Source organism: Mobula birostris, chromosome 30 (assembly GCF_030028105.1).
Source record: "Mobula birostris isolate sMobBir1 chromosome 30, sMobBir1.hap1, whole genome shotgun sequence".
In the NCBI taxonomy this organism is placed as follows: Eukaryota; Metazoa; Chordata; class Chondrichthyes; order Myliobatiformes; family Myliobatidae; genus Mobula; species Mobula birostris.
Window position 1 is genome coordinate 9,054,913 of NC_092399.1, and position 25,645 is coordinate 9,080,557.

Below are 25,645 nucleotides of genomic sequence, written 5' to 3' on the forward strand. Positions count from 1 at the left end.
ATTAGTCAGTGCCATCCATTCTCCAATGAAAGGTTATTTCTTCCCCCTTTCACCTCAAATATCAGTGACCTTTCTGAGGGACTTCTTTCAGCATTATATACTATTCTCATTGCCTAATATCAAATGTTATCTCCTAGCTGTGACTGTTTTCACACTTCATTTATCAAGAAGGCTTGATAATGTTCCTTCTCATGATATCCAACGTATGTACTTCGAGCTTATTTTTAGGCAGTTCACTTTAGAGGCTCTAAATTTGGCGTTAAGATTTTCTTAATATGGCCTTGCCTCTGGAACACTGTTAATTCCCTTACTGTATTAATTTTCAATTGTATATGATAATAAACTAGCCTAATGCATGATTCCTGGTATGGTCTTTCAAAGACCTTAAGATTGTTGAAGAAATTGCTTATTTCCTGATTGTAAAATTAAATGAAAAATATGTGCATAATTATCAATTGTATTTTGTTTACCCTAGCATCCTGATGCAGAGAGTCTATACGTGGAGAAAGTGGACATTGGAGAAGCAGAGCCACGAACGGTTGTTAGTGGGTTAGTGCAGTACGTTGCTGCTGAGGAGCTCCAGAATCGAGACGTGGTATTGCTATGTAATCTGAAGCCACAGAAGATGCGAGGAATTGAATCTCAAGCCATGTTGCTTTGTGCATCCATGTGAGTAGGATTTTTTTTCAATAATTAGAGCATTGTAGACCCTAGCCTGAACACTACATTATACATTTTTGATAAAGAACAGATTGGCTGCCGAATAATAAAATGTGTAGTTAGCTGGTATCATTAATGTTTTGCTGCTGCTTTATGCTTCACCAGCTGTTAGTTTTATAATTGGAATTTCAGAATGTACAATATTAAATTAACACCACAAGTTTCAGGAACAGTTACTACCCCAGCCATCAGGCTCTTGAACCAAAGGCGATAATTTCACTCAACTTCACTTGCCCAATCACTGAAATGCTCGCACAAACAATGGATTCGCTTTCAAGGGCTCTTCATCTCATGTTCTCAATATTTATTGCTTGCTTATTTATCTTATCTATCTATTTATTATTTCTTCATTTTGTATTTGCACAATTTGTTGATTTCTGCACTCTGGTTGAATGACCATGTTGGGCGGTCTTTCATTGATTCTGTTGTGGTTATTGTTGTATAGATTTATTGAGTATGCCCACAAAGAAATGAATTTCTGGGTTGTAGTGGGTCATATATGAACTTTGATAATAAATTTACTTTGAACTTGAATTTTAAATAGATATTCAAATAAATCATCTATGGAATCTATATCTTTCACTCTATGTCAAAGATATTTCCATTGCTTCTGTTCAGCTTTTCATACCTTATCTATCATTACAGATATTTTTATAAAGTAATAACTGATCAAAAAGAAAGCAGTGTTCAAAAAGCTCCCCCCCCATATTTTTTAGCTGAATTAGACTGTTAGTATTAATTCATTAATTTTACATGTGTGCTTTTCAACCTATGGAATTAATTCAGTAATGCATTTTGTTTTGTATTAGCTTCATTTCAACATTTAACATATTTCTGTGCTTATTTGTTTTGATTATTGAACAGTTTTATGGCAGTTTAATACATAGGAGCTTTTTTATTTTAGTAGGTTTATTAATAACTTCTCAATTCAATAAAGGATTCCAAAAATGTTTTAAAAATAAGAAGGCTTTTGTGCAATATTAATATTTATTGAGGATAATAATTTGCTTTTGTCTATTCTATATCAATAACTTTTTAAAATTTTTATCGTGATTTCTGTTAGGTTTCCTTCTTCTCACAGTTACTTTCTAAATTTGTCATTCTCGTGTTACCAAGATGTCCAGGTCTTGTGTTTACTGGACTTGAGCGGCCTTTGCATTATTAGGGGGGGAACCTGCTTCAGGATCAGTATTTTGCACCAATTTCATCTGTTGAAGACCAACAAACTAGTACACTTTGAGCCTTTTTCTCTAAAGAGCTCGTCACAAATTATTTGGCAAGACCAATACATAAAAGGACTTCATATTTTCTCTTTTTTTTTACTTTATTGTCAGTAGCAATACTAATTGTTAATTTGAAATTGGAGAAGGGAACTTTAGTTTCCTTACTTGACAGTTTGTGATCTCACTGTGTACAGAAAATCTGAAATAGTTCCTGGAAATGAAGGTGTGTGTACTAATGTACACTTTCAATAGTTTTGGCTACTTTCTTATTTTCCACTTTACTTCTGGAACCTTCCGATGCAGTTGGCGCTGCTTTATATTTAACAATATATTTTACAATTTTTGTCCGTTCAACAATGTTCTAATGCTGTTCTGAAGAATGTCCATTTCAAAGTGAATTTTTGCCAAGCAATTTCCTGGAAATTGATTTTTGGAATATGCTGTACTTTGAAGGTGAAGCATATTTCATGCTCTTGTAACTTTGATGCATTATATAGAGTTGAAAATCCAATCAGTATCTTACTGGCAGAATGCACTGTCGTGCTTCGTCTAGCCTGCATCAACTTTTTATTTGTAGAGAGTGTCTTATCATTGAACTTGATGACAGTATCTTCATAAAGTAGAAAATGGAAATGGAACAAATGGAAATACAGGCAGAGAAAGACAGATCTGAGCAATCTTGTATGATGATTTGAACAGAAAACAATGGTCCTCTCGAGTTTATTTCTTTCCCAAGTTGACTATCTTGAAGCTGTAAAAACAGCGTCTTGAAACTCAACTATACAAATATTTTGCTCTGTCTTCAAGGTTTTATTTTTATTGAGATGCAGTGTGGAGTAGGCCCTTTCTGCCCTTTGAGCAACCCACCGATTTAACCCTAGTCTCATCAGGGGACAATCTACAATGACCAATTAACTTGTCAGCTGGTACGTCTTTGGACTGTGGGAGACCCGGAGGAAACCCATGTGGTCATGGGGAGAACGTATTAACTCCTTACAGGACAGCAGTGGGAATTGAACCCAGGTCGCCTGTACCATAAAGTGTTGTGCTAACCATTATGCTACCATGTTTCTAGAGTATTTATTTTTCCTCAGCTGGGCCTTGCTTGTTCCACTGAAGTGGGTAGAACAGTAATAGCACTTCAGCTACCCATATAGAGCTGCCCATCAAATGGTTTTACCTCATTTGAGATCTTCTGCAGTAAATTGTCATCATCAGACCTCATTCTGATTATCAGAAGTTGTAAATGCATTTTTAGCACAATTCCCTGAGAATTCAAGTTGCATTATTATTGTCATGTACTGAAAAGCATATCTTGCATACTGTTTATACAGATCATTATGTACAGATCTGTTAATGCAGAGAAAGTGCAGTGCAGGTAAGACAATAAAGTTCAAGATCATAATGAGGTAGACTGATAGGTCAAGAGTTCATTTTATTTTTCTAGGAACTATTTAGTAGTCTTGTAATAGGTAGCATCTATTATTTTGTGTGGTGGTATTTGCTTTCAGACTCTCTTATCTTCTAAACACGAGAAAGTCTGCAGGTGCTGGAATCCAAGCAACGCGCACAAGATGCTGGAGGAACTCAGCAGGTCAGGCAGCATCTATGGAAATGAATAAGCAGTTGACGTTTTGGGCTGAGACCCTTCATCAGGACTGTGAAGGAAGAAGGAAGATGCCAGAATAAAGAGGAGGGGAAGGAGGCTAGCTGGATGGTGATGGGTGAAGCCAGGTGGGTGGAAAAGGTCAAGGGCTGGAGAAGAAGGAATCTGATGGGAATCAGGTTGGATCTTCTGCCCAATGGGAGAGGGAGGGAAAAAGAGTATCCAGTGTGAGTAACACACACAAAATGCTGGAGGAACTCAGCAGCTGGGCAGCTTCTATGAAAAAGAGTAAACAGTCGACATTCTGGGCCGAGAGCATCAGGACTGGGAGAAAAAGATGAGAAGTCACAGCAAGAAGGTGGGGGGAGGGGAGGGAGAAGTACAAGGTGAGGGGAAGGGTGAAGTAAAGAGCTGGGAAGTTGATTGGTGAAAGAGAGAAAGGGCTGGGTAGCAAGAAGTATAGACAGAGTCCATGGGGGGGAGGCTGGTTTCCATAATGTGCTGAGCCACAAATCCTTGTAGATTCTTCCAATCACAGCTGGAGCAGTTCAGAATCAGAATCTGGTTTAATATCACTGGCATGCATCATGAAGTTTGTTAGCTTTGTGGCCCCAGCACAATGCAATACATGGTAATATAGAAATAAAAATGAATTACTGTTCATTGGTTCAATGTCCATTCAGATGTCTGATGGCAGAGGGGAAGAAGCTGTTCTTGAGTTGTTGAGTGTGTTGAGTTGAGTTGCCATATTAAGCTGTGTTGAACCCAGACAGGATACTCTATTGTGTATTGATTAAAATTTTTTTAAAAAAGCATGAATTGCTGCTAGTGTTTTACCCTTGAGTTCTGAGAACTGAAGTTAATTGTAGTGACCCTATTACTGCATCTGGAAGTTAACGGACCAGAATACAGGTTTCCCCCGCCATCCGAAGGTAGAGCGTTCCTGTGAAATGGTTCGTAAGCCGGAATGTCGTAAAGTGAAAAAGCAAGAACCATTTATTTATATGGGAAAAACTTGTGAGCATTCGCAGACCCAAAAAATAACCTAGCAAATCATGCCAAATAACACATAAAACCTAAAATAACAGTAACATATAGTAAAAGCAGGAATGATATGATAAATACACAGCCTATATAAAGTAGAAATGCTTTTCTACAATCATTGCCGCATTGTTCTCCATAGCGAAAATCTCATGCAAGCGCTTTTGGCAGAAACACGGTGCAAGCGCTCTCGGCAGAACCACTCTCTCCAGTAACCTTTAAGCTATGAAGCTGCCAAATCATACCAAATAACGCATAAAAATACACAGCCTATATAAAGTAGAAATAATGTATGTACAGTGTAGTATCACTTAACGGAATTGGGAAGACAGCGCCGAGCACACTGATGATGGTGTGTTAGGCTGAGTCGTTGGAGGTTGGGGTGGTGCAGTGGTACAGCGGTGGCCGGGACGCACCCAGCACATCTTTAAGAAAAAAGCCGAAATAAACAAGCTAATTAATTAGGTGCCGCCCGGCACGTAAATGTCGGCCCAGATCAGAGGCGACACAATCGGCAATCGCCCCTGATCTGGGCCGCCATTTACGTGCTGGGCGGCACCTAATTAGCTTGCTTATTTCTGCTTTTTAAAGATGTGCTGGGTGCGTCCCGGCTACCGCTGCATTCTCCGCGGCAATGTATCAATCCACGGCCCAGGGGTTGGGGTGGTGGGACACTGGGGTGTCATCTCATCGTTGTCTGTTTCCATCAGGGCAGGCAGGTCATCTTCCTCTACGTCTGCCTGCGTCAGTGTCGAAGGTCAAGGTTCATTGTCTGCTGTGGCTGATGTGGAAGGCTTGAAAAACGACAGTATGCTTGACTACTTAGCCTCGCGCATTTTTCTATCATACAGTTCTTTGGAAGCACTCAAACCATCCTGCAAATATGCCCTAAACCTACGTACCCTTTCAAAATTAAAGTCGTACTTTTCTGCAATCATTGCAGTTGCTTCACGTTCAGTTCCTGGACGACTTCACTTTTGGTCTGTTTGCTACTGCATTTGGTTTCGATTGCTATCCTTTCCTCTTCCAATTGCAGCAGCTCTTCATCTATCAGTTCTTGGTCATAGGATGCCAAAACCTCTTCAACATCATCTTCATTAACTTCCACAAGCCAAACTCACTTTGTCCTTACTTCGTTCACCACAATCGAAACGCCTAATTATGTCTAGCTTTATGCTAAGTGTAACACCCTTACGAGCTCTTTTAGGCTTTTCCGATACCTTAGAACTCATCTGGCTAATAGATGCTCAAAATAAATCGACATAAAGCACAGATGCTCACAGGCACGTGTTTAAGCAATGCCAGCGAAAACAGGTAACTAATGTAGGTCTTTCGTAACAGCGAGGTTTCGTAAAGCGAACGTTCGAAAAGCAGGGGACACCTGTAACTGGTTAGTCTGCAAGCCCAAGTACATTACCCTCCAAGTCGATAAGGATTAACAGGAAATTATAGACAATGAATTCCATGCAAGAGCTATTTCAATTTTGTGCAGAGTATTCCTTTTCTCCTTTGCAGCTATTAAATGTCACAGATCATACTCTACTCACAGCTATGAAATGTGAATACAAAGTTGGCAGAAAATATTTGGGCCTTTGCATTACACTATTCTATACTTGCCTAACTCACTGGGTCTGATGCAAGTTGTCTGTATACTGCTGCCAAAGTGGAGTCTGCTTGCTCTTATTCTGCTTTTATTTATGGGATCTAAGCAGACCTATTCTTTCTTGCTTCAGCTCGATGCAGCTCTAAGTTAGATGCCCTCTGTCTCATTACAGTATGCACAAGAATGTGAAATGTTCAGCTCCCTTAGATTCCTAGCTTGTACAGGGTTTAGAAAAATGTATTATAATTACTGAGATACAGTGCTGCCCAGCAATCCCTGATTTAACCCTACCCTTATCACAGGATAATTTACAATGACCAATTAGCCTACTAACCAGTATGTCTTTGGACTGTGGGAAGAAACCGGAGAATGTGGAAGAAACCCACGGGGTTACATGAAGAGCAGACAGACTGCTTGCATGCAGCAGTGGGAATTGAACCTGGGTCACCTGCACTGTAAAGCGTTGAGCTACCCACTACACTACCAGGTCTCCTTCTGCAGGGGTAAAGGGGTTTATGAATGGTGGGAATCAGGGATTCCCTGAGAACTATAAGTCATGGAGATCTGATCTCATGAAAACCGGTTAAGAAGGCACTACTGAAAATTTGTGACAGCTTACTTGTGGTTTGAAAGCAAAGGCATTCCATTAAAAACATTATTAATAACACTTTTTTCCTCGAAATAAATTATGGTAAACTATCACCACAAACAATGAAAGGCGAGCGAGGGCAAAGCCAGCACGAGACATGTATCCTGCTGATGCACTGCAAAATCGATGCAGTTGGAGTGGATGATTTGGAGGGGCGAAAATGGGACGGGGGAGTTCCGATGCCAGTCCAACTTACCCAGGTGTAAGAGTGGGTCACTGTAAGCGCCGAGCCAATTTGGGGGGATTTGCCACAGCGAGGCCCGGGTCCTAGTGCTAGGTACAATATGCTATTTGGACAATCTAAATGTGGGCCCAGATAGACAGAAAAGGCAGGGTGTCAAGAGTCTGGCGGGGCTGAGTCACGCAAAACACCAAGCTGATTTGGAGAGATTGAGAACGGCTTCTCTGGCAGCAAAATCTAGGCCCGGAGCGATTCACCATGGTTCCTAGCGGGAGGTTCGGACAGATTTAAATACCGACCCAGATAGTCTGGGGTCTTCTGTCTCCACAACGCCAAAGTTGTAAGATTGCCCCCAGCTGCAGTGCTTCATGTCTGCGAACTTTGCGGCAACTTGCTCCGCTGATATGATGAACTGCATTCCGTGGCTTTAGGCCTACTCCAAGCTGTTCCGAGGATTTGGGTCTAAGGACCCAATTTGATTTGGAATGCTGCTGCTGTTCTTGTTTCTGTTGCTTGTATGATTTGTTTTGTTTTTTTTTTCCTCTTTCTCTGTGGGCACTAGGGTTGGTCTTATTTTTTTCTCTAATAGGTTCCTTGTTTTGCAACTGTTAAACAAATCTCAAGGTTGTATAATTTATATATTTGTTGATAATTACACTTTAAATCTTTGAATATTTCATGCTTTTCCTTTTGTTGTGCATCTGAAAATAGTGTTCCACTAATGAGAGAAAAAGGAAAATCTACTACTAAACCTAAACTGTTTGAATGAATAATTAATGATAAATATGGTTTATTATTTATTTGGAAGCGAGAGGGGCAGCAGATTAGGTTGGTTCCCAATACTGAAATCTGTCCATTGAAACATTGATACCAGCATCAGATGGGGCTCAGGTGTGATAATCTCTGATTAGTTTGATGATACCTACCATCTATGTTCTTAGCTGTAGAGCTAATCACTTGGGCACTGAAGTTAGTGTAGGAAGCTTGTACTTAAAGAAAGAACACTCTTGGCATTATATCTGAGTTTTATTATCTTTAGACACATCTGTATGAAGGGCCCTGCAGGTTACTCAAACTATTAATTTATAATGGAGATTTAAAAAAATTATTACGTTATAAAATAAACATCCATTTGCAATTTGACAATCTCGGAATATGAGCCAAATGTAAGAAGTTTGGATTCGATTGGAGGGAGGGGCACACTGTGGTCAGCATTGAGCCAAAGGTTTGTGGAGTATTAGTCTGACTCCATAATGCAATAGTTGCCACGTTATATCTAGAAACAGTAAAATTGAGTGGAAATTACATTATTCTAACAAGCTAAGATTTTCACCGGTTGATAAAATTTAAAGCTAGATTCTAGATGCTGAGGTATGGAAAAAAAAAGGAGCAACTTTCAAAGTAGATACTTTGTTAGTTGTTGCCTGAAGATCTTCAAGTAGACAATGTTGTTAAAGCAAGTTTGTCCTCCTTGTCTTTACAGAGATGGAGAAAAGCGTAAAGTAGAACCATTAAATCCTCCAGAAGGCTCTGAACCAGGAGAGCGGGTGTTTGTGGAGGGATTCGAAAATGGTACAGCAGATGAAGAACTGAAACCAAAGAAGAAAGTATTTGAGAAGTTGCAGGTAATATTTGTACCAGAAAGCCTCCAGACTATACCCTTGCAGGAAATTGTATATGCTGTATCCCTTCTGATTTGTTTGCAATAAGCATGTCTTGTGATAATAAGAATTAAGAAATTGAGCAGTTTTAATATAAGACCATGAGACATTGGAGCAGAGTTAGGCTACTTGGCCCATTGAGTCTGCTCTGCTATTCCATTATGGCTGTTTTATTGTTCTCCTGCCCATTACCTTTGAAACCCTGAGTAACCAAGAACCTGTCAACCTCTGCTTTAGATACTCTTAATGACTTGGCCTCAGTGGCAGTGAATTCCACAGATTCACCATCCTCTGGTGAAAGAAATTCCTTCTCATCTCTGTTCTAAATGGGAGTCTGTCTATTCTGAGGCTGTGCCCTCTGGTCCAAGACTCACCCGCTATGAAAAACATCCTCTCCACATCATTTCTAGACATTTTAACATTAGAAAGTTTTCCGTGAGATCCCCCTCATTCCTCTTAAATTTCAGCGAGTACAGGCCCGGAGCTATCAAACCCTTCTCATGTTAACCCTTTCGTTCCTGGAATCATTGTCTTGAACCATCGCTGTTCTCTTTCTAATAAAATACAGTATTGTGCACAGTATCATAATTTTATGTATTGCACTGTACTGCTGCCACAAAGAAAGATAAATTTCATGACATATGTGAGTGATGATTAACCTGGTTCTGATATGGGTCTCTATTGTGGACTGGAGAGTGGGAAGAAGGCAGAGGGAGGGGAATCATGGTTGGAAAAAGGGGGAGGGAGTGGGAAGTACCAGAGAGACATTCTGTAAGGGTCAGTAAACCCATTGTTTGAAATCATATGACCTTGGCTGGTGACTCAGGGCGGGATGTGTCTGCACCCAGGCCACACACTGCCCCTTCTCTGCCACCTGTCCTATACCCTTCCTGCAGTGCTCCACCTTCACCACTGCCAACATCCTCTGCTCCCACCAGATTTACAGACTCGCTCTCTGCTCCATGTTGACAAATACAGTAGTGCAGAAATCTTCGGCACCCCAGCTATGTGTACATTCTGAATTTATTTGTGAAAATATAGAAAAATTGGAATTGTGAAAGCAAATAAATGTAATTGTCTAGCCTGATGTACAGAGTAGTTTTAGGATTTGTATGGGTTGAGGAAGTTGTTACCAAGTAATAAATTCATTAAGGTAAGACTTGAATGTGTGTTCAATGTGTTGGTTGTTTATTTTCCATTTTACCTGTAGTGGGCAGTATTGGCCTTCTAACTGATCAGATTTGTTAGTGACCAATTGACTCCACTTCCCAAGCCTGGCATCTTTAACTCATAATTTGTATTTGTACAGTTTACTTCAAAGCTCCGCCTTAATTTTCTACCTGGAGTAAAATTATTCACGTTCATAGGAGAGGGTGGCCCTACTTGTACTGCTTTTAATCTTGGCAATGTCATGGCATTCACTGTTATTACAGGATTAATCTACTACAGGATAAACTGTGCATATGCACAGTTCATCAGGAGCCGGGGGATTCCTTTGAGTCTTGTACTGCAACTGAAATTGCGGTTTTGGTCACAGTGTCAGAGGAAAGGTGTGGTTAATCTGGAAATAGTGCAGGAAATAATGAGGAAGTGGCCAGGATCAGCAGGTCTGAGTTATGGACAGGCTTGGTCTCTATTGCTTGAAACGTAATGGATGACCTTTGTAGAAATGTTTAGAAGTACGATAGGCATAGTTAAGTGAGATGTTAAGAATCGGGCAGAAGAGCCTGTATTTGTGCTGTATTGCACCATGACTCAGTGCTGTCTTGTTTCTCCATAACTTACAGTTTTGCAGCTTTTATAAAACAAGAACAAACTCACTGCAAGTTGTAAACTTAATTTTCATAAATAAAAATTCATGAGTATTATATCATGCAGGTGGGGGTTAAGTGAGTTTTTACAGGTATTATTAGTGATCGTGCAACTAATAAACCTCTTTGGCCCTGAAGAAGTTGCAAAAAGGATTTTTTTGTAGTCTTGCTCTCCTTTAACAAAATAATTACCTTTTTAAAAAAACATAAAATGTATTGGTGAGAACTATTTGACTGATAAAGGACCCTCACTGCTGATCATGGAAACAATAAGTCCCCGTGAGAGAGCTGCGTCCGATCAGATGTGGGACTAGTAGCAGCGTCTAGAGGCTGAGGTAATTGACAATCGCCGTTCCTTTACTGCACACAGCAAAGTAGTGGCCATGATCCTATTCAGTCTCAGGTAGAATTTTCTAAGTTTGACATGCAATGTGACAATGTCAGGACAATTCCCTAAAAGATATGCCACCAATTCTGCGGCATAACTTCCCTTAAGATAATTTTGGAATAATGTCCATATCTTCGACAGGAAAACTTTAGTTTGAATACATCACTTGCAGATTTAATCTGGTATAGTCCAGGGTAGATGTGATTTTAACATTAATAGCTCCTGATGTAGAATTTTGTACAGTACAAAAGAGGACAATATGGACTCTGCTATTTCTTCGCTCTGTTGGAACAATCCAAAACTAATCCTTGAAGAAACATTTATCTCTTTTACACATTCCATTACTACTGTTAAATGTTGCACAAAGATAATTTTCTAAGATCAATGCTTATTTATTTTCCAGGTCGATTTCAGGATTTCAGATGATTGCATTGCCCAGTGGCAGGAGAAGAACTTCATGACAAAACTTGGTGCCATTACATGTAAATCGCTAAAAGGAGGAAGTATAAGTTAATGAATACATCCTACTTGAAAGTACAGAGATTGCTTTTCATCTGGCTTTAAGACCTCAGCTCCAGCCCTGTACAGTGAGGATATTATTGCAGTCTCTCAGCTGAAACTCATACTATGTCATCTTCTAGTGGTGAAATCATGAAAGAATGAAATATCAAGGAATTGAATAAAGGTTATTAATCTTGGAATAACCACATTCTCATTAATAGTATCTAATATACCAATTGTCAATGTGACAGAATGCATTTATTGCTAAGGTGACATCCTTGCACTGCATCAGTAGTTTTGTCAGCATGTACCTGTGTCTAAGTTGAGATGTTTGATAGTTGGCTCACTAGACACTCAAGTAATTAGACAGTAAAAGTCAACTATCTACTAATTATAAGTATCATAGTTGGTATATAACCCTGATGAAGTTCAAGCAGCAGAAGGAATACAGCATCTCAAACTAACTTCCTCCTCGCACATCATCAGGCATCTTCTGCTCTGTAGCTGGTAAAAAGTCTGCTTTCCATGATGCCATCATTAGCCACTTGTAAACCCACAAACAGGAGCAGAATTTGACTTTTATCTTGAGGAATTGCTCAGGAAGGATGTTTATATTCATTAAAGCCCACATAAATTAGTCGTATTAATTTGACCATACTTCCAAATTTCATCAGAATGGTTTTTGGTTTCTTTGGCCTCATAGTACTCTGTAGCTTAAACTGAATATACGTAGACTATCTATAAACATCTGTAACTTGCCTTCATTCATTAAGGTAAATGAGTAATTATGTTCACTCGGCCTCAAAGCCTGCTTTGATATTTATCTTCTGTGACTTTTGCTAATGGGGGAGGGTGTCAGTAGCCCAGTTTCAATCCTGACCTCTGGTGCTGTCTGGGGTTTTTGCACATTCTCCTGAGACTGTGCTCTAGTTTCTTCCCACATCCCAAAAAAACGTGGGATGGTTAATTGGCCATTGTAAATTGCTCCACAAGTGTACAGTAGGTGTGGTAGAATGTGAGAATAACATGGAATTAATATAAATGCATGCTTACCTGGGCAGATTCTGGGGCTGGAAGGTGTGTTTCCATGCTGTGTGACTTCCCTGATTGGGATTCATGTCACAATTATGTTGGTGAGACTACACTCTGTTGAGAACAGTTTTAGTCATCTTCCATAAAATTGGATATACATGCCACAGAGAGAATGCAATGATGATTCACTAAGCTGGTTCCTGGGAAAGCAGGCTTGCTGTATGAACAGATATCGAACAGGCAAGACTTGAATTCTCTATCATCGAGAAGAATAAGAGGTGATCTCGCTGAGATTTTTAAAAATTCACAGGGGTTAATGCAGAGGAGATTTTTTTTTCCCTTGTTAAGGTATCTTAAACCAGGGTTCACAGCCTTGGAAAAAGGGGGAAGTCATTTAGGGCTGAGATTAAAATTGAAATGAGGTAAAAGAGCTGCCATGAACTTGAAAGGCAGAGCAAACTTGAAGGGCCAGATGCTAATTCTTATAAGAAGTAATGTGCAAGAAAACTGACTATAACCAGATTTCATTGTGTACATGTGATCCATACAATGCACGTCCGAGTTTGCAGCAGTAATACATTGCATTTCTAGCAAGGATATCACCAGCTGCCAAGACCTATGTTAGGCTTTCAGTTTATTCTGACATTTAAATGATTTTAGACATCTTCAATACTGGAAATTTTATGTTGTATAAATGATAAAATAATCTTTAAAAAATTAAGCAACTGAAATTGTTGTTTTTCCTAGGAATTGATTGGGACCCAGAAATTCTTTGCTTTACTTCTTTGCTTAAATCCAAGTGGCTTCAAGCTCTAGCTGGGACAGAATGTATCAATGCACTTGTAACTTAGATACGCCGATCATAAGTGAAAACAATTTCTTGAATATTTAAATGTCTGCAATTTCTATTTTGTGTATTGAAGAAATAGGGAGTTTTTAAAATTATTTGAGAGAACAAAATAATCAACCTCTCTTTTAAACACTATGAACTCTGTTGGAAACTAATTGGAGGTGATTGATATGTTTTCAATTACTTTGTAAAAACAATCAGTATAATTTTTATTTTTTTAATTAATTTAGTTAGTTGACCTCCAAGTCCTATTACAAGTGTACTTGGGTATCATGGTGCTCTATTTTATGCATGTGTAGGTGGTTTGGTTTTGGAACAGCTCTCCATTCAGTTATGCACTCTTAACTTTTTGATGGATATTGTTCATACGCAAGATGCAGTGGCCAATTCTAATAAACCAATTGCTCCTGCTGGCGACCTAACACGGGTTGTTACCTTTGTGTGATGTGCCCTTCAATCACTCCAGTAATGATGTTCCACAGAGTTGAAGAAATATATTAGATACTTTATTAGCAAAACAATCATGAAGTGATGCAATTAAGCATAACTAAGCGGTAGAAAAAATATGATATCCAGTGGTCCCCAGTACCAAACTGCCTAGAACAAAACACAAATACGTAACTTATTCCCTTCACTTCTACCACACCCCCATTTGAATGACTAGTTATCATAAACATGCAACAGATGTAATGTTTCTACACAAGATTTGCTCGAAAGCTACCCCACTAAGGATAATGTTATTGTTTACTTGATTTTCATATGACAAACAGCCTGTTAGCTGAGTGTAACTGATAACAATTGAACCATAACCTATATATGTTGCCTTTAGAGTTAAAACGCAAGGGGTGTTGGTTATAGAAAACCTCGAAGATCAGTTTTAGTTATTAAAACAAATCAGCTTGAATTATACACAAATCATGGATGGAGCTTTCACTCACATAGTTTGGATTTTAATGAAAACTTATTGTTTGTGGGTATTACTTGACCTTTCAAGTAGGCATTTGAATTTAATACATTTACCACTTTTCCATTTTCAGACTTACAAGTAAATTTTTTGGCAAACTTCAGATAGGACCAATACTTAGTGTCCCAAGAAAAGCCAGGGGAGTGTAATTAATTGGAGAGTTCTTTCAAAAAGCCAACATATGTATGATGCTTTGTTCAAATTTAGAGCTGTATGCATGTTGTATATTGAAATTGCTTACGGAGGGGTCTGTTACAGAATTTAAATATATCAAAATCAGATTTATTATCATCTGCATATGCCATGAAATGTCATTGTGACAAACTTTATGCAATACATAATAAAAAAAACTAAACTAAAGTATATATATTTTAAGTTAAATAAGTAGTGCCAAAAGAAACAAAAATTAGTGAGGTAGTGTTCATGGGTTCAATGTTCACTCAGAAGCTGTTTCTGAATTGCATGTGTGCTTTCAGCCTTCTGTACCTCCTCTCTGATTATAGCGATGAAAGAGGGCATATCCTGGGTGAAGGTATACAATTTAGTTTTATTAAGTCATTAGGTTATCACATCTGCCATAGATAACTAGGTAATGATAAGCCAAATGAAGCTTCCAGGTCAGGCAGCAGCTATGGAGAGGGATGAAGAGTTGACTTTTTGAGCTGAGACCCTTCAGGAGTTTCTGGATTCCTGCGTTTAAATGTTCAGAAGTTGCTCTTAGATTTCCTTAATTATAGTCTGACCACAGATTATCACACTGAAATTTTCATTTCAAATTCTAGGCATTGGTTTTCATTCAGAAAGTACTATAAAATAAAATTGGTCTTTGTATTTTTATTACAGCTCATCGCTTTAAATGGCCTTAAGTACATCAGACAAATAATTCTGAAATACAAGGATGACTTTAGGCAAATGTGCCAATAACAATGTCTCACAAATAGCAAGAAATAACAGGTTTAAGAACAGCTGCTTCCCTTCAACCATTTGGTTCTTGAAACAACTGGCAAAACCTTGATCACTATGGTTTAGCAACGATAATCACATCACTAAAATGGACTTTTTTTTTAGTTCTAATTCTGCCCAAAACATTGGTTCTTTATTCCCCTCTGTGGATGCTGCCTGACCTGCTGAATTTCTCCAGTATTTTTTGTGCTTTACTCTGGATTTCCAGACTCTCTTGTTCTGAATTTTAATGACTAGAATATAAAAGTGGCGATGTAATGTTGAGGCTTTATAAAGCAATCTGACGCCTCACTTGGAGTGTTATGAGCAGTTATGGGTCCTTTATCTAAGAAAGGATGTGCTGACATTGGAGAGGGTTCAAAGAAGGTTCTTGAAAATGACTCCAGGATTGATTAGCTTTTCAGATGAGTGCTTGATGGCCCTGGGCCTGTACTCACTAGAAATTTCTCCTCATTAGTGGTGAGTGTGGAATTCGTTGCCACAGGCAGCTGTGGAGAAAGGCCAAGTCATTGGGTATATTTAAGGCAGAGGATAATAGATTCTTGATTAGTCAGAACTAGATATAAACCTGAATTAAGAGTCCAAATCTACAAACCGCTTCAATTAAACTTTGCTCTGGCAACATCACCCGACAGCATCGAGAGAGAGAGAGAGAGAGAGGTCACTTGAATGCAAGGATGTTCCCTTGGGAGCAGAAAGTGAGAGACCAGCACACAGAGACACCTGCAGCTGCGAGCGAGAGGCTGGCAGTCAGCGCTGATCACTCGATCACTTTCCACACCCTCATGGATAAAAATGAAATGATTCATTTTGGTTCTTATCTGAATGGTGAGAGATGGGGGAAAAGGGAACACACAATGAGACCAGGTGCCCTGTTCCAACACCACATACAGTGAAGATCATGTCTGTTTATACTGTTTTAGGGAAGGAATCACCATTTCAACTTTGAGAGAAGATGCTCTACAACTGCCATGAGGTATGTGAGGTGATCCTGGCAGTAACTGTGACAGAGAGAAGTAAGGCTCCTCTAATCTCTGTTCTCCAGGTGATTGCAACAATGGCACGTGCAAGGTCCCCTTGCTTTGTTATTCTCTTGCTGGAGGAAATAGGGTCATGAATTTCTGTCTGAAGTACTTTCATAGGTCAGCAGGAGTTTAGTGTGCTTCGATCCCCTTATGGTTTTCACTTGTCAAGTTGTCTTATCAACTTCCTACCCGGGTGGGGTAATGGTGATACTGTAACAGATGGTGTGGTGTAGGATAATGTTAAGGACAATCATATCAAGGTCAAAATCTTGACTGAGGAGATTTTGCAAAGTGCTCCTTTTAGCAGTAGCTGACTGCCTCATTCTCCCTGATTAATTCTCAGAGCTATTTCTGCAAAACAAAGGCAAATGGGACTAGCCTGGATGGGCATCTTACTGCACCATTTCTGTGCTATATGTTTACAAATTCTCCAAATCTATTTGCAGGATGCAGCCTGCATCTTGGCTGGCAAGTCTGTGATAGGCCAGCCATGTCACATACTGTATGTTCGGCCACACAAAACATACACTCGTGATCTAGCATGAGATTTCCAAGATACAGGAACTGTTTCCCTCATGTTCCCAATGTCTCTTTGAAAAACTAAGATCCTCCAACTTAAGATTCTAAGTACATTCATTATCAAAATATATATGCAGCATACAGCCCTGAAATTCATCTTCCTGGGACAATCATGAAACAAAGAAGAACCATGTTTGTCTGAAGCCATTCAAAGAAAAACATCAAACCCACCCCCTACCCCTGCTAAAAAGAATTGTGCAAACGGCAACAAAATATATGGGAGAAAACAGAACATAAAACACAAAATCAAAATACATATTTCAGTACAGTTCAGCTCAGTGTTCACTATCTGGAAGCTATCCCGATTCAAAAGTTGCCCAAAAGTAATAACCAAAAATTAGCAACCAGGACTACAACTAGAAAATCATAAACCTGATTTGGAGTCCAAATCTACAAATCGTGCCGATTAAACCTTGTTCCAGGGCCATCCACCAACGGCATCGAGGCAGAGAGTGATCACTCGAATACAAGGACTTTCCCTTGGCAGCAGCAAGTGAGAAACCACCATACACAGACACCTCCTCCTGCAGCAGCGAGCTAGAGGGTTGAAATCACCCGCCTTGATGATTTCAAACTTCCTCGGTGAGATATAGAGTTTAATTATAATTGGTGAATAAATAATTCATTTGTTGCTCCTGGATTTATATCTGAGCTGAGAAGATATTGTTTTTAATTTCACTTGAAGTTCATCACTTTGTGATGGGGTGTAGATATTTCAATATGACATACCAGCTGGCAAATGCGAGATAGAGACAGATAATAAATAGATCAAAGGATAGCAACTCTCCTTTACATACACAATAACGACATAAAAGAAATTAATACACATGCTCGTCATGTTCTTTATTAAAACAGACTCCAGAATTTTCTTTTTTGAAAATAACTTCATGTTCTGTTTTCATTATCTTACTTCCCGGGGATATATTTAATCTTTGACCAATGGATGAAGTTAGTCAAAAGTGAATAATTAGATTGATCAATTAAAATCAAAGTAGATTTATCAAAGCACATAAATGTCATCATATACAATCCTAAGATTTGTTTTCTTTTAGGCATACGCAATATATCCAATAACTATAATAAAATCAATGAAAGACTGCACTAACAGGTCGGACAGCCAGTGTGGAAAAAAAAAACAAACTGCAAATACAAAAAGAAAAAAAAGTAAATAAGCAGTAAATATTGAGAACATGAGATGAAGAGTCTATGAAGGTGAATCCTTGATGGATAGGGCCATATCCACTACTTTTTGTAGGCTTTTCTGTTCTACGGCATTGGTGTTTCCATACCAGGCCATGATGTGACCCATCCACCACACATCTATAGATTGTTGACCCTCTCCACCTCTGATCTCCTGATGAGGACTGGCTCATGGTCCTCTGGTTTCCTCCTCCCGAAGTCAGTAATCAGCTCCTTGGTCTTGCTGACATTGAGACAGAGATTGTTTTTACAGCACCACTCAGCCAGGTTTTCTATCTCACTCCTCTTTGACTCCTCTGATTGGGCCAACGATAGTGGTGTCCTCACCAAACTTAAATATAGCATTGGAACTGCGCCTAGCCACACAGTCACAAGTATAAAGCAAGCAGAGCAAGGGACTAAGCATGCAGCCTTGTGGTGCACCTGTGCTGATAGTGCTGATTAACGAGACAAGGATGTTATCAAGTGTTTCATACCAGCTGCATGAACATACAGTGTCAAAAATATTCTGTAACCCAACAGGCAGCAATTGTGGAGGCACAAATCAAGTTAACGATGCAGGCGAATGCCCGTATCTCACTAGGGTGTGGGTGGCAAGCCTCCTGATCATCATTGGTGTCAATCTTCAACGGAGCACCACATCAGAGATAATAGGCTATTGATAGATCGTTAACCCAAAATATCAGCTTTTCCTGTAAATTTTTTCAAGTATTTGCTGATTTTATTTCAGATTTCTACCATCTTCAGTATTTTGCTTTTGGATTACTATTCCATTTGTTCTGAATTTTTTTTTGTTTTAGGCCTATCCTCAGAAACCTGAAGATAAATAATTGAAATAAATTGAAATCTCTTACTAACTCTTCCTTCAGTTAGTCCTGACGAAGGGTCTCGGCCTGAAACGTCGACTGTACTTCTTCCTAGAGATGTTGCCTGGCCTGCTGTGTTCACCAGCAACTTTGACGTGTGTTAATTGAAATAAATATCCATTTATGGAGTTTATCACAGAGTGTATGGAGTTAAGAACACCTTGCCTCTTTTGAGGGAGAACTGACTGAGATAAAACAGGATCTTTTGAATGACTGGAAGTTCGATCATTCTAAAACTTCAAACCCAGGATTAACTCATCCTAGTGCATGCTTAGGTCAATTAAATTTAAACAATTGATTGGGCAAAATATAATCACCAAGCTGAACCAAAATGATGAATACATTATCCATAAGTGCAACTGAAAACAACAGTCTTGCCACCAAAAAGTAGAACAATTATTTATTTTAACACTAGGGTTTAATATAATTGCACATTATACATTAATATCTCAGTTGAAAATTCCTTCAAAACACAAGTTTATCACACATACGCCTTCTTCTGAAGAGCTGTATAATCATGGCCAGTATGTGATTCCAATTTATAATATTTTAATATTCCTGGTATTGAGGTGCTATTCTCTGACATATTGCAAATGGAATAAAATGATATTTGGTTGCTGTTATTTGGTCTTTAATACCCCAGTGAACGTCAGTACAAAAGGAGTCGAGAAGGCTAATTTCTATAAGGTCCTTGACAAAATGCTCCAGCCAGGACCAAAACTCAACAAGCACTCTGCTCACCAGGGAGAGAAAAAAAAAACACAAAAAGACATAGCACTCCACCAATTTCAAGCACTGGGACCTTCTAAGTATCTGAGCAGGACACATAACGACGTTTGCCATCGACTGCACCATGAGAGGCACCAGTGGTCCTCTTCAATCGCCTCAAAACGTCAGCTTCAATGGGAAGATCAACGTGGAAGCTCTCAGCCATATCACAAAGCTGCCTTTAGCCTCAAACAGTCTGCCAGCGGGTCGCCTACAATGTTTTCATGACTTACGGGTATTTGGCAAGACTTAGTTCCCGCTGTACATTGTGTCCTAGATCTTGAAGCCCATTAACCAGGATCCAGGGTCCTGAGATAATGAAGTAGGGAAAGGAAAAGCCCTTGTTGGGTGAGATTCCTTCGAAGGCTCTGCCACTCCAGACTGGAGCGACCAACTCCCTCTCACGGGAGCCGGCGCCATTTCCTGCAAGGAGAAGCGCCTGGTGAAATCCGAACTGTGAGTGTTCATACTCCATGTTGTCTCGGAAATCTGAACTCAATTTACCCCGCCCTATCCTCCCGTCATTTCCTCTCTTGATTTTTCTTTCCGTGCATTTCTTTCCTCTGAAATGTACTGTCATCTAATCTCCACCCTGCTTTTTCACCTCATTCCTTTGTTCCCCCCCAAAACCACTCACACACTGTCCATCTCTTCACAGGATACGAAAGCACACCCACAAACCCCAAATATCATCCATTTGCACTAATCCCATTTATTTCCCACCCTACCAGCATCCCAGTCCAGCCATTCATTCCTTTCTGCTGCATAATGCGGTATGAACTCCGGGACTGAACAACGTGCGGTGGTAGTAAAACTAATAACATGGTTTAATTCCCGTCTGGGTAACGGAGCTTTGTATTGCAACAACAACAAAAAGATTAAAATAGTCCGTTTAGTAATCAAAAAAGCAAGCCTCCATCTGCCTTACTGATGTGCAGGGGGGAGCCGTCTGTTCCAGGGTGCCGGGGTCACAAGGGAAGGGAACCTCTCTGGTCCTGGATGGTGGGCTGCTCCTCGAACCTCAGCAGCCCATCTACGGTTCGCCGCCGCTGGCGGGCTCGGGTCTGCGGGCTGCAAAAACTTTCTAAATCCGAGGAGGGTGGGCCTCTGTCTTGAATGTGGCTGCCACACTGAGGCATTAGGGTCACATTTACCTCAGGAAATATGCGCGATCCCAATGAATTTCTAGGCTACAAAAGAAGGGGGGGGGGAATCATAAGCCATGATTTTTAAACGTGACTTCAGTGAAATCGAATAGTCCCGATTCCTCACGCTACTAAGCCGAGGGGGTTCATTCCGCTCCCTGAGCGCGTCCATTGCGCCGATCCATCCGGCCGGCCGGTGGGAACGTGGAAGAGTGACCGTGTTGGTCATCTTTCAGCTTCAAATGTGTGGAAGTTTTAGTGGTTTATCGTTTATAAAAGTGTTTTTATCGTGAAAATCCCATGAATAAGGGTCGGGGCAAACAAGGTGCGATTTATTCCGCAGAACTATGCTGTGCTATCAAACTAAGGGGCATGCAGTATGGCGCAGACACAAGGACGAATAACAAATGTCTGACCTTGTGATACGAGTGAGATAGCAAGTCCTGCGAACGAGTCTTGCACAACTAAATGTTTTAAGATAAACAGCAGTAGACAGGCAAACTTCCGTTCACCAACAAGGCAGACCAGAAGAGAGAAATCCCGGCCTGTTAGATGTAAACACCTGGGCAAGCCTTTCAGGCTATTGATGTGATTCAATGCAGGTAAACTGGCATTTAATTGAACAAATATGGGAAACAAAACAAGCTACTTGGGAACTGGGTGTTCGTAAGTATAAAATTTCCTATTAAATACAACCAGAAGACTTGTGTACCTCATTTAGACTTATAGAACAGTACAGCACAGAAACAGGCCCTTTGCCCATCCTGTAAGTACCTACCTATGTAAACTGCCCCCGCCCATCAACCATAGCCCTCCGTACCCTTACAATCCATGTTCCTATCCAAACTTCTCCTCAACGTTGAAATCGAGCTCACATGCACCACTTGTGCTGGCAGCTCGTTCCACACTCTCAGAGTGAAGAAGTTTCCCCTCATGTTCCCCTTAAACTTTTCATCTTTCACCCTCAAAACATGACTTTTAGTTGTAGTCCCACCCAACCCCAGTGGAAACAGCCTGCTTGCATTAACCCTATCTATACTCTCATAATTTTGTATACCTCAATCAAATCTCCTCTCAATCTTCTACGATCTTAGGAATACAATCCTAACCTATTCAGTCTTTCCTTATAACTCAGGTCCCCCAGCAACATCCTTGTAAATTTTTCCTGTACTCTTTCAATCTTGTTTACACCTTTCCTGGATGTAGGCGACCAAAACCGCACACAATACTCCAAATTATGCCTCACCAATGTCTTGTATAACTTCAATATAACATCCCATCTCCTGTACTCAGTACATTGAACTGTGAAGGCCAATGTGCCAAAAGCTTTCTTTATAACCTCATCTACCTGTGACCCCACTTACAATGAATTATGGACCTGTATTCCCAGATCCCTTTGTTCCAGCACACTCCTCAGTGCCCTACCATTCACTGTGTGAGACCTAACTTTCTGTGAAGCTTGCTCAGTGATGTCTACAGCTCCTGAAGCCGCAATTTAAGTCCTGTTTAAAGTTTGGCAGGTGCAGTGTGACTTACATAATTAAGTAATTTAACATAAGCTCCTTTAATGTTAGAGTAAATTATTAAACTTGTTAATTTGTGGTATTTCAAGATATTTGATCAAAGACTTTGGTTATACCTCATTTGGAATACTTAAATTAACTGTTTGTTACAGAAGTAGTCATCAGAGAAGTATAGCACAGAGACAGGCCCTTCAGCCCATCTAGTTCATGCCAAAACTATGTAAACTGCCTACTCCCATTGACCTGCACCAGAACCATACCCCTACCATCCATGTACCTATCCCAAACTTTGCTTAAACGTTGAAATCGAGCTTGCGTGCACCACTTGCACTGGCGGCTCATTCAACTCAATCTTCTACATTCCAAGGAATGAAGTCCTAACCTACTCAATCCCTCCTTATAGCACAGGTCATCCCAACCCGGCAACATCCTTGTAAGCTTTCTCTGTACTCTTTCAACCTGATTTACATCTTTCCTGTAGGTAGGTGACCAAAACCGCACACAATACTCCAAATTAGGCCTCAGCAATGTCCTGTATAACTTGTTGCATCATCTCCACACAATGTGTGGCAGCACTTGCGAGCTGCCCCCAGTGCATCGTTTGTATGTGTTGGTTGTTAAGCAAATGCTTTGAAGTACATGTGATAAATAAATGTAAATCTGTACATCAGTTCTATTACTCACCCGCTCCCTCCCATACAACTCAGCCCTCACTGCATGTGTGACTGGTGAGGGGTGGTGGGGGGCGCGATCTGTTGGGATGAAATGTGCCCACAATATCTGATGGGCTGAGGGGAGTGGGGGATAAAGGGAAAGAAAAGAAGATAAGGACTGGGCTGGGGGGTTCCCAACCTTTTTTATGCCATGGACCCCTACCATTAACCGAGGGGTCTGTGAACTCCAGGGTTGGGAACCTTGTACCCGGCAATTCGGAGGGAACTTTATTTTTCTCTCCTGAATCTCTGTATGGATCATTTTAATTTCCCACTGATTATTACTGACATCAGCAACAATGCCTATTTCTGATGCCTGGAAGAGGATCAGGTCCTATGAGGTGAAGAAGGGGTTGGGAGTGGGTCAAACTACACAGAGAGCAATGCTCACCAACTAATGCCAGGACGTGCAGGTGAGGGGTTCTTAGAACTTGATAATCTCTTGAGACATAGCAAGCCAACAGCCACTACACAAAGTCACCATACACAACCCTGAGATTCATTTTCTTGCGCGTGTACTCAATAAATCTATAAAATAAATCATAACAGAATCCATGAAGAATGGCACCAAAGTGCAGAAGACAACAAACTGTGCAAATACAAAAAGAAGAAATAGTAAATAAATAAACCATAAATATCAAGAGCATGAGAGGAAGAGTCCTTGCAAGTGAGTCTATTAATTGTGGGAACATTACAACGATTGGGCCAGTGAAGTTGAACCTTTGGTTCAAGAGCCTGATGGCTGAGGGTAGTAACTGTTCCAGGACATGGCGGTGAGAGCTCTGAGGCACCTGTACCTTCTTCCTGATGGCAGCAGCGAGAAGAAAGCTTGTCCAGGGTGTTCGAGCAGGGGTCCCTGATGATGGATGTTGCTTTTCTGCGACAGCGTTTCATCTAGATGTGCTCAGTGGTAGGGAGGGCTTTACCTGTGATGAACTGGGCCGTATCCACTCCTTTTTGTAGGATTTTTCGTTCAAGGGCATACAAGTTCTAATCAACAGCCGGTCTTTGTAGACTTCCCAATAATACTAAACTATGCTTTATATGGAGTCATATGAAGGAATGCAAATCTGGGGCATCAACTAAGTTGTTCAGTTCAATATGGCAAGATATTAATAACTGGTTAAAAGCATCACTTAATTTCCCTGACTGATGGTGATGAAATAATCTTCTGCATCCGAGTCAACATAAAGTCATGTGCAGAACAGTGTCACTTACCTCAGGATGAGAAGGGTACAGAACTGGAACTGCCAGTGTCCAGAACAGTCAACTGCATCATGAAGTGTCTTTGTAATCACTTTCAGCATCGGCAGAGATTTATCATCTGTGCTTCCTCTAACTCTTTTTGAAAACTTAGAGTTTTGTTCTTCTGTTGTAAACCTTCTCTTTAATTAAATCCATCCTTGGCAATTACTTATCAATTTCTGATATTAGTTCACTTCCTCTTTTGGATTTGTGAACAATTCCATATTTACTGGTAGAAGTTCTTAACTACCAGCCTGATTTAAATGCCAAATTGAGAATCAGTGCTGAAACTTATCTTCAGCTCCACTGTACCAATATCGGAAAGTGTCAGTATTCTTTTCTTTTAATAGAGTCATAGAGGAGTACAGCAAAGAAACAGGCCCTTTGTCCCATCTAGTCCGTGCTGAACCATTTAAACTGCCTACGCCCATCAACCTGCACTGGGACCATACCCCTACCATCCATGTACCTATCCAAACTTCTCTTAAACTCTTATTCCTTAACATTGCCAAAAGAGTATGAAATCCCATCCAAAGATGCTAAAAACTTGATTTTTCTGTTTTCCTCCGAGTATTTCTCAGAAATGGGGTTTTCCAACCCTGTTTGTAAACAAAAGAGCAACAGACAAACTCCCCTTCAGAAATTTCTTGGGGAAATTTCTACTTGAAAAAACTGAAACATTCTGTTTCATGTTTCCAATAGCTAGGGATGCAGCTATCCACAGGGTAGAGTGCCTTTAGCTGTAGAAAAACATTAATATTTCACAAGCATATGTAAAACTTCCAATAAATATCACATCAGAACTGACTGGAGGCAGGTAATATTTGAATTGTTTTCTTCAGGAATATGGAGAATCTCTGCCTCCACTTCTCCCGACAGTAGCTGTTGAGAAGCCCTCTTCGTCAGCTTTAAACAACAATATTTAGGAAATAGCTGGTGTACAAAATTTTCAAGCAGCAAACATAGTCAATGAAATACACTATTTTCTAGTTCCAGTGCTATGTAAAAGTCTTAGGTTTATATATATGTAGCTAGGGTGTCCAAGACTTTTGCACAGTACTGTATTTGCCAACATGGACCGGGGAGCGAGTTTGTAAATCTGGTGGGAGCAAAGGACGTTGGGAATGGCGAGGCTGGAGTGCTGCAGGAGGGGCATGAGACAGGTGGCAGAGAAGGAGTGCCAGAGACGGAGCTGGGGGTGGCACAGGTGTAGACACACCCAGCCCTGACACACCAGGCAAGGTCATTCGATTCCAAACAATTGGTTTATTGACCATTACAGAATGTCTCTCTGGTGCTTCCTGCTCTCTCCCCTCTCCCTTCCCCTTTTCCCAAGCATGACTCCCCTCTCCCTGCCCCCTTCCCACTCTCAGTCCACAATAGAGACC

The 25,645-nt window shown here is 40.3% G+C and overlaps 1 protein-coding gene across 1 annotated transcript in view; it reads left to right on the forward strand.

The window, feature by feature from the left end:
* yars1 (tyrosyl-tRNA synthetase 1) overlaps positions 1–14,593 on the forward strand; it is a 45,328-nt gene extending 30,735 nt beyond the window's left edge. The window contains exons 12-14 of the mRNA XM_072247153.1: positions 476–669; positions 8,507–8,648; positions 11,287–14,593. Of these exons, the coding sequence (XP_072103254.1) occupies positions 476–669; positions 8,507–8,648; positions 11,287–11,397 (447 nt within the window). The 3' untranslated portion in view covers positions 11,398–14,593. The remainder of the gene's footprint in view (positions 1–475; positions 670–8,506; positions 8,649–11,286) is intronic.
* Positions 14,594–25,645: the final 11,052 nt, after the last annotated feature.